The sequence below is a fragment of the Raphanus sativus genome, chromosome 4 (genome assembly GCF_000801105.2).
Source record: "Raphanus sativus cultivar WK10039 chromosome 4, ASM80110v3, whole genome shotgun sequence".
NCBI classification, from domain to species: Eukaryota; Viridiplantae; Streptophyta; class Magnoliopsida; order Brassicales; family Brassicaceae; genus Raphanus; species Raphanus sativus.
This window is the reverse complement of record NC_079514.1, coordinates 26,446,654-26,456,162: the sequence shown is the minus strand read 5'-3', so window position 1 is coordinate 26,456,162 and position 9,509 is coordinate 26,446,654. Positions and strand designations below refer to the sequence as shown.

The window sequence follows — 9,509 nt, the reverse complement described above, 5'->3', positions numbered from 1 at the left end:
GATTAACAATTGGTCTCTCGAGGTTGCTCTTACATCTTTCATATTTTTCCGAGATTTTCGGACATCGATTTCGTCTTGACCGATTTTGACCCCAACAGCAAGGACCTGAGCTTTCGCTGCTGCTCGAGGTCTATACTCAATATCATATTCGCTGAGCTCAATGGCCCATTTAGCCAATCGCCCTGACTTGCTAGGGCTGTGCAATATCATTCGTAATGGTTGTGAGGTCATTACAACGATCGAGTGCGATTGGAAGTAAGGTCGCAATTTTCTGGCAGCTGTTACGACTGCTAGAGCTAGTTTTCCATTGCAGGGTACCTGGTTTCGGCGTCTATCAAACTCTTACTGGTGTAATAGACAGGTCTTTGTTCGTTTTGTTCCTCTCGTACTAGAACGCCGCTGACTGCAGCAGTTGATACAGCGAGGTATAGGTACAATGGCTCTCCTACTACTGGTTTAGATAGGATCGGAGGTTCGGAGAGATAAGCTTTCAATTGCTTGAAGGCTTCCTAGCATTTCTCGTCCCATAAGAACTTCTTATTATTTCTTAGAAGCTTGTAGAATGGGAGACATTTATCGGTGGACTTGGATATGAATCGATTCAATGCCGCGATTCGTCCAGTCAATCTCTGTACCTCTCTGGTCGTCTTAGGTGACGGCATTTCTAGGAAGGTTGCTATCTGCTGCGGGTTGGCTTCAATGCCTCTTTCGGTTACGAGATAGCCTAGGAACTCGCCTGAGGGTACCCCGAAAGTACATTTAGTGGGATTGAGCTTCATATCGTACTTGTTAAGGATATCGAAGCATTCCCTTAAGTGGGAGATATGATCTTCTCCAGCTGAGGATTTGACTAGCATGTCGTCGATATAGACCTCCATGGTTTTTCCAAGTTGTCCAGCAAACATCTTATTTACTAGCCTCTGATAGGTAGCTCCTGCGTTTTTTAATCCGAATGGTATAACCTTGTAACAATAGGTTCCTCGTTCGGTTATGAATGCAGTTTTCTCCTGGTCCTCAGGATCCATCATGATTTGGTTGTATCCTGAGAAGGCATCCATGAAGGATAGGAGTCGATGTAAGGTAACGGGAAGCTGTCTTTAGGACAAGCTTTGTTTAGGTCTGTGAAGTCTACACAGATTCTCCATTTCCCGTTTTTCTTCTTTACCACTACTGGGTTAGCTAACCAGTCGGGGTAATGTACCTCTCGAATGGACCCAGCTTTCGTAAGTCGGTCAACTTCGTCGTTAACAGCTTGAGCCTTTTCGAGGCCTAGCTTACGACCCTTCTGTTTGATCGGTTTGAAAGTAGGGTCAACTTTTAGCTTATGGGTGGTGACGTTCGGATCTATTCCTTTCATGTCGCTGGTGGACCATGCAAAGGTTTTGACATTGCTTTTCAAAAAATCAATGAGTTCCTTTTTTGTCTCAGGAGGTAGCTCGGACCCGATGCTCACCTGTCTTTCAGGATCTGAGTCGTCGATGCAAACTTTTTCGGTTAGGTTCCTGGGGGGACCTCGAATATTTTGTTGCATTTCGCGACCCTCCTGGATTTGTAATTGCTATTGGGGGGACTTTTTGAGGATTTCAAATCCTCCCAAATAGCAGATCCTGGATATCTTCTGGCTACCATGTACGGTAGCTATCCCTTCGGGTGTTGGGAATTTTACGCACTGATGGTACGTTGAGGCTACTGCCTTCATTTTGTGAATCCAGGGTCTTCCCAAAATCGCATGGAACGGGGAAGGTCTATCGATGACTACTAAGTTGGTCATTTTCATTATTCCGCCAGCTATGACTGGGAGCTTGATAGTTCCCAATGAGGTAGCTGTTTCTCCGGAGAAGCCTACGAGGTTAGCTTTTTGGCCAATAATTTCGTAGTCGTCTATTTCCATCCCTTTTAGGGTGTTATAGAAAATTAGGTCGACAGAGCTTCCTGTGTCTATCATGAGCTTAGGAACCTCGTATCCTGCGATGTTCAGGGTGACAATCAACGCATCATCGTGAGGTCTGTCAAGATTTGAGGTCTCGCTTTCCCAGAAAGAAATCTTAGTATTGGACTCAGGGTTAGGAGGCTTAGGTCCAGTGTTTGTCACAGCCTTCCGCACGTGATTCTTAATGGAATTGACGGAGTCTTGACATATGTCTGATCCTCCAAGGATACAGTCCACCCTCGAGTCGGGGCTCGATTGAGGGGAGGGTTTGCTCAAGAGAGCTTCGACTTGTAAACTTTTTCCTTGGGGGAATTTCCCAAGAATCATGTCGACTCTTTTCTTGGGAGCTGGAGGTGGCGAATCGGTCTCCTTCTCAGGTGACCTTTCACGTTTCGGGGAAGTGTCCCTGGAACCTCTTTTCTGATAAGGTGATGGCTTTTTAAGGTCCACGCCCTTTATTTCTCCAGCTGCGAATTTAGCTGCCAGCTGGCGTTGGAGGTCCCAACATTCCTCGGTTGAGTGTCCTTCGCGATCGTGATAAGAGCAACGTTTGCCTTTATCGAAGCCTTTTGACCAGGGAGTTTTGTTTGCTGCTGCAACAGGTTTCTCTTCCTTGTCTTCCTCGATTGCGTAGGAATGTTCTCCCTATGTCTGATTATTTCGAGGGTTACCCTTTTTATGAGGTCCCTTAGTCTCAGAGGATTCACCTTTCGAATGATTCTGAGGTTTCTTGTGGAGTTTATCCAGTGCAGCTGTCTCCTCCTCCAAAGTAATATATTTGGTGGCTCTATGAAGAGCGTCATCGATAGTTGGAGGAGTATTGAGTGTTAGCTCTGACCAGAATTTCGATCTATAGAACAGACCTCTCCTAAGGGCCTCGATGGCGACTAGGTCGTTAGGATTCGAGAGCTTAGTTCTTATTGCCCTGAATTTCTCAATGTAGACTCGTAATGAGTCTCCCATTCCTTGACTGACCTTCCAAAGGTCGGCCTCAGAGGCTTGCTTCAGGATATGGGTTGAGTATTGCTTCATGAAGGCGTTAGTTAATTGATCGAAATTGTCTATCGAGGCTGGCTCGAGACCGGAGAACCACTCAAGGGCTGTTCCGACCAAATTTTCGGCGAATGTCCTGCAGTAACCTGCTTCACATTCTTCCTGTGTGAAATGGGCTTTAACGATTGCCAATCGGAAAGCTCTCAAATAGGCTTTCGGGTCGGAGGTCCCATCATACTCAGGAATTCTGATTTTTCGGGTATCTCTTATGTGAGAGCTGGCAATTCTGTCCGTGAATGGAGTTCCACGGGTTTCCTCGATCAAGCTATCGATTTCGGGAGCTGAGATCGTAGCTTTATGGACTTGAGCTCCCAATTTCTGGAGAGCCGCGTGAGTTCGCTCCATATATCTACGGATAGCTTCAGGTCCTTCAAACGGAAGGACGTTTGGATCGTTCGTAGGTACCCGACGGGCAGGTTCCTGACGGAATCGAGTTGGCTCATCCTCCCATGCGGTTGGTGGGCTAAGTCGCTCGCCATTTCTTGGGTTATCGGAATCTATCCTTTGATAACCGTCCCCATTCAGGATCGAGCTTCTGGGTTGATAGACCGAAGCTGACGCTCTGCCCCCAGATGGGAAGGATATTCCTGCTCTGGACCTAGGATCAGGCGGCGGAGGAGGTAAGCGAGTACTCCTGTCAGTAACCTGACCGGGTGTGGAACTAGTTGTCGCTATGTTACTTCCCATAGCACTGGCGTTAGGTGGATTAAACACGGGAGCTGTTCCAGTATGAGGTGTCCGGAAAGCAGATCCGGTCCTTCCGGGGCAGTGCTATTAGGGGAAAAGTTTAAACGTGCTCGGGGAAATGAGGGATCGGTTAATCGATCATGAAAAATGACCCCCGGAGCTTGACGTTGCGGTGGTTGGGTTGTTGCGTTTAGAGATCTAGTTATCTCTTCGAATCGTTGCTGACGTACAGTCAGCTGATGCATCGTGCGCTCACTTTCCTGAGCTCTGTCTACTAATTGTATCATCATCTGGCGGATCTCAGAGAGCTGAGCCTCCGTTTGATTCGGAATGGCTTGCTGCTGAGGATTCTCGGTAATCGGGAGCCCGTGAGTGTTTCCACCCGATGATCTCGGGTTAGTACCTCCGGTTGTAGTTTGGCTCGTTTGAGCACCAGCCGTAAGCTGTTGCCCAGATCGGTGGTCGCTACGTTGAGGCTCTGTGATTACGAGACTAGAGCCTCCGTCGTTCAGTGAGCCATCGCTCTGAATCGGGAGGTTAAGGTCAGACGGGTTTGTTGTCTGATCGGTAGGGTTCATCCTCAAGTTAGAGTAAGGGATTCGATTGTTTCTTCCCCACAGACGGCGCCAATTGTGAGGGATTAAACTCACCTCCTGATTTTAGGTCAGGTTTATAGTTTAGAAAAGGATTAGGGAAAGATAATCGTGGGCTGAATCCCGTAAGAACTTGTAGAATGAATGATGATTTTATTGATGATTTTTGGTAAGAAATGTTTACAAGAGATGTTTATAATGTTTACAAAGAAAGAAATAACTGCTTGAGAGCTTGTATGTAAAATGGGTTCCAATCCCTTTTTCTTGATTGATTTTCTCTTTAAATAGCCCCAGGTTCCGTCAGTTGCTACCAACAGGTTCCCGAGATCCCCTCCGTGATTTGAGGGATTTGTAACAGCTTCCCTTTGACCGGGTCCTGCGCCTATTTATTTGTCCACGAGCTACCTCTTTGACCGGGTCCTGCGCCTGTTTACTTGTCAACGAGCTGCCTCTTTTCCTTGACCTCTCTGATGAACATCTCCAGCTCACAGCCTCCGGATCTGACTTAGCTGTTTTGAAGATTGAATTCATGATGGGCCTTTTTCGGCCCGTTATCATTTCTCATTGTCTATCACTAGCTAGGGGGTCATATTTGGGCCCAACAGAACCTTCGTCTAACAACGAAGCAGTTAGCGATTATACGGTCGATGATATTGACTTCACTCTAGGAGATGCTGATATGTACGTTGGGAAGCTGTTCATATCCAAGCAAGAATTCAAGATCAGTTTGCACATTTATGCCTTAAAGCAGGTGTTCAGGTTCAAGTTCCACAAACATGCGTTTAACTACGTCGCAGCGAAATGCATTGATAAAAACTGCAAATTTTATGTTATGGCTAAGTAATTGGGGGAATCTTCGACATATCAGGTGAGGAAGGCTCAACTGAAGCATGTCTGCACATCTGATGTTAAAGCGCAGTATAAGAAACATGCGACGTCGAAAGTAATAGCTGCACTAATGAGATCAAAATATGAAAGGCTCCAAGATGGACCGCACGCATCTGAATTACCAGAGATGCTCCTGACAGAGTTCTTGTTTACGGCCACATATTGGAAATGTTGGAAAGCCAAAGAGTTAGCTACTGTTGCTGCACAAGGAACAGAAGAGAGCTCTTACAAGCTCCTGCCGAAATATTTCTATGTTATAAAGTATGCAAATCCTGGGTCCATTACTGATATCAAAACTGAAATATATGATAAGGGAAATACAAGGTTTAAGTACGCATTCATGGCGCTGAAAGCTTGCATTGACGGGTGGAAACATCTACGGAAGGTTCTTGTGGTGGATGGTGTGAGGGATTAAACTCACCTCCTAGATTTTAGATCAGGTTAAGGTTTAGGGAAAGATTAGGGAAAGATAATGTGGGCTGAATCCCGTAATAACTTGTAGAATGAATTTGATTTGTATTGATAACTTGGTAAAAGAATGGTTAAAAAGAGATGTTTCGCTTGATGATTACAAAGGTAACAAAATGTTTGAGAGATTATGTGAATGATCGTAGGAGTGAATAAGGGTTGAATGAATGTCTTTTTCTTGATTGACTTCTTCTTTAAATAGCCTCAGGCTCCATTTGATCGCCACCAACTGGTTCCCGAGATCCCCTCCGTGATTTGAGGGATTTGTAACAGTTCCCCTTTGACCGGGTCATGCGCCTACTTGTACGTCCACGAGCTGTCTCCTTTCCGTGACCTCTCCAACGAACATCTTTATCTCACAGCCTCCGGCTCTAGCTTAGCTGCTTTTGAGGATTGAATTTGTGATGGGCCTATCGCGGCCCGTTATCATTTCTTGTTATTTATCATTAGCTAGCAGGCCATATTTGGGGCCAACAGTTGCCCCCAGCTTTCGAGAGACGATTTGTTTTCTTGGGAGCTAAACCTAGCCGCCCAACGTAGATTTTCTTGTTGAGATAATGATTATCAGTTATCTCAATCGCAAATACTCTTTGCTTAATCGGACGGCTGTAGTTACGTTTAACGAGATTGACGGTTCAGATTAAAGGGAGTTTGAAATGTAGTTTCCGATTTTCGAGACGTGATGGGATATAAAGCTGCAGATTTTAACTGCTTCTCTCTCCACTTTCTCCACGCCTCTCGATGGTTTCCAAGGTAACTTCCCTTCTCTCTTTTTATTTTACTGCGTTTTTTTTATCTCTGCTTCTTTATCGAACTTGTTCTTCACCCCTAACTTCTTTAGAGATTCCGTTCTTGCTCGACATAGCTCGATCCTTCCCCTTTCATTTTTTTTTCTCTTTACCCTTTACTTATCATGAGTCAAAAGGAGGGCTCCGGTGAGATTCAAATCTCTGCTTCCGGTGCTCGTATTATGAAGGTTAAGTAAGAAGCCGGTGAGAAGATGAAGAAGGATGCCAAGAAGAAGAAGGCTAAAGACTCAATTGGAGCGAGAGTCAAGAGGATGAAAAAGAAAGATGGCAAGAGCGCCTCCTCTGGACCTCACTCTCCCTCGCTGTTGAAGAGTCAGGATGTCGTTAACCTCGTCATCCAAGCTCACGGCAAGAGTAATCTAGCCAGGACTTGTACCGACGATGAAACCCCTGAAACTGTCCCGGAGGGTTGGTTCTGCATTCACGAGAAATACATATCCAAGTGTCACCTTAGGTTCCCTCTCCCAACCCTCTTCCTAGATCTCCTAAAGCACTATCAATTGGCCCTTTCCCAACTTTTCCCCTCGGTTATCCGAGTGGTGAATGGATTCATCACCAGGGCTAAGGAAGAAGGAGTTATCGTAAGGTTGAGTGAGCTGATGAGTCTGTTTTTGATAAAGGAGAGCTCTTCCAAGGATGGCGGAAGCTGGACCTATTACCTTCCCTGTCGTCCGGGGCTAGGCATTTTTAAGTTTACCGCCAGTGATGATGACTGGCGAAAGAAGTATTTCTATGTCAAGATCGACCCTTCGACGGTTCCTGTAGGCCGAGCCCTCAGGACCTCTTGGTCTGACATTTCTGGTTAGGATTTTAGGGATATGTTTGTGTATTCATTTTTGCTTATCGTAATTTGCTAACCCCTTTGATTCTTCTTGCAGAGATTGAGGACCCTGTCAAGTTATCCGGTAAACTCACCAGAGCTCTCTATAGGAAGCTGCAGCACATCCCTAATACCTGGGGAGCTTATACTACCACGAGAGTTGGATCAGCTAGGTTCCCTGAACGATACAAGGCTTCCTTTCCTGATTCAGTTACGGTTGCTGGTTTAGAGGGTAGCCTTCCTTTATTGATTTCAAATTTTTAATGTTCGAATTTGTCTTTTGGGACTAAGGATTCTCCTTATGATTCAGTCTCTGAAGGTGAATCGATATTCTCAGTCTCGTCGGGAGCTAGTACCTCAGAAAGGACTCAGTCGCACAAGATGCCTATCCAGCCCTCGTTCCGTTCCAGGGGTAGATCGACTAAAGCTGCCAGCTCCTCTCGAGGAAGCGACAAGAATCAAGGAGGATCCTTCCTCAGCACGGTGAAGGATGTCCTTGATGATGGAGGCTCTGCTCCTGCCAAAGATGCCAGTCGTTCCGAGCCCAAGGTTCAGGAAGTTGTCCCTCACCCTGAGGTCCCGGAGGTGGAAGCTGATCCTCAAATAGTGAAGGATACTCATGAGTTTGAGCCTCCGAGGAGCAAGAGGTCCAGGACCGACCAGGTTGACAGACCTTCCAGGTCTTCCTCTTCTTCCTCTAGAGGAGGAACCGTCGGCTGAAACTTCACTCACTCGAAGCCTGGATCAGTCTTGGATGACTCGTGGGGTTTGGCTACGCTGATGAGGCACATGAAGAGAACCGGGTGCGCCCTCCCTTCGATCACCAATCTTGCGAACAAAGAGGAGTACGTTGAGATTGCCCATTGCATGGGTCATGTATGGTTTTTATTTTAGTCTTTTAACTTGATCCTCCTTGTAAGATGTTTATAAAGTTATTGTTTTTGTTTTTATAGCTGGCTGGAGCTATCAATAGGGCTCAGTTCAAGTTTGAGGAAACTGTACACAATGCCCCCAATGCTGGTGAGCTAGCTCAGGTTACTGAGCTAGTCAGAGCTATTAAGATGGAGCTTGATCAGGCTCGGGTTCAGGTCTCTGAACTTCAAGCCGAGGTCAAGAGACTTGGCTCTAAGGCCGACATTCAGCAAGGGAAGATCGAGAGTCAAATGATGGACATCCAGGTGAAGGGTAGGAAGATCGCTGAGTTGGAGTCTGCTCGGAAGATAGCCGAGTATCAGGTCAAGGAACTGATTGCTTCGTCTCAAGACAACCAGAGGAACAAGGAAGCTGAGGTAAAGCTAGCCGTTAGGAGAGGAAAAAAGGAGGTAGCTGATGCTTACAACAAGGTCTTGGTTTCCGTCAAGGAGAAGTTCTCCAAGAAGAAGGATGAAGTCGATCTTCTGATTTATGCTCAAGAACTTCAGACTAATACTGAGCTCCTAAAGGACATGCTGAACAACGAGATCAAGAGTGCTGAAGAGGAGTACAACCGCTTGGTGACTATGATGCCAGAGGCGTTTGCTGCGTACGAAAAGGCTCAAGTCTCAGACTTCTCGATCAGCAAGCTCCCTCTTCCTCAACTCTCTGAGAGCTCAGGTACTTTTGAGATCAATATGTTTAATCTCTCATTTTCTGGAGAGTACGGTTCTAACTTAGGCTTGGTGGGTTCTTACTCAGCCCCAGTTGAAGCCACCCCGGGAGATGACGACAAGGAAATGGAGGAAGAGGTTCCTGACAAGGAAGATGATCCAGTCGATGAAGGAGCTAAGAAGAGCTCCGGTGATAAGGAAGTTTAAGAGCTGAGGCTCTTTTGTTTGTTTTTAGGATTTCTGCCCAATGGGCTTTTATTTCGTTTATGTATCAGATCTATAGCCTGAGGAGGCTTTTAAACCTTGACTTGTTTTAGGGTCTTCGGAACCCTTGGTAGCCTGGGGAGGCTTTTAAACCCCTTTCTATCTAAACTTGGTTTTTTTATTTTCGTTCAAAGTCTTTTGATTTAACTTAGTCTTTTTTTGGATGGATTCGAACTTGTTAAGGGTTTCGATAAGAAATGTGTTGCGGTTACTAACTAAGAGGTTTAGTGAACCCTCAGAATTAGATCTCGGACTTTGTAAGAAGTCGAGAAGACTTAAATTGTATTTGGTTTCTTAAGAGGAGCTCTTGAAATATTGAGATTAGCTCAAGGTTTTTAGGAACCTGAGAGTGGTTTAAGACCTTGGAGGTTTCTAAGGATTTTAAGACCTTAAGTTTAAGTTTATCAAAAT

The 9,509-nt window shown here is 45.7% G+C and overlaps 1 protein-coding gene across 1 annotated transcript; it reads left to right on the top strand.

Annotated features, from left to right (window-relative positions):
- The first annotated feature begins 6,619 nt into the window (after positions 1–6,619).
- Positions 6,620–9,041, top strand: LOC130511243 (uncharacterized). Its single transcript, XM_057008150.1, has 6 exons — positions 6,620–7,193; positions 7,307–7,480; positions 7,559–7,660; positions 7,997–8,124; positions 8,202–8,786; positions 8,886–9,041. The coding sequence occupies exons 1-6, from the start codon at positions 6,620–6,622 to the stop codon at positions 9,039–9,041; spliced, it is 1,719 nt and encodes a 572-aa protein (XP_056864130.1).
- The last annotated feature ends 468 nt before the right edge of the window (positions 9,042–9,509 follow it).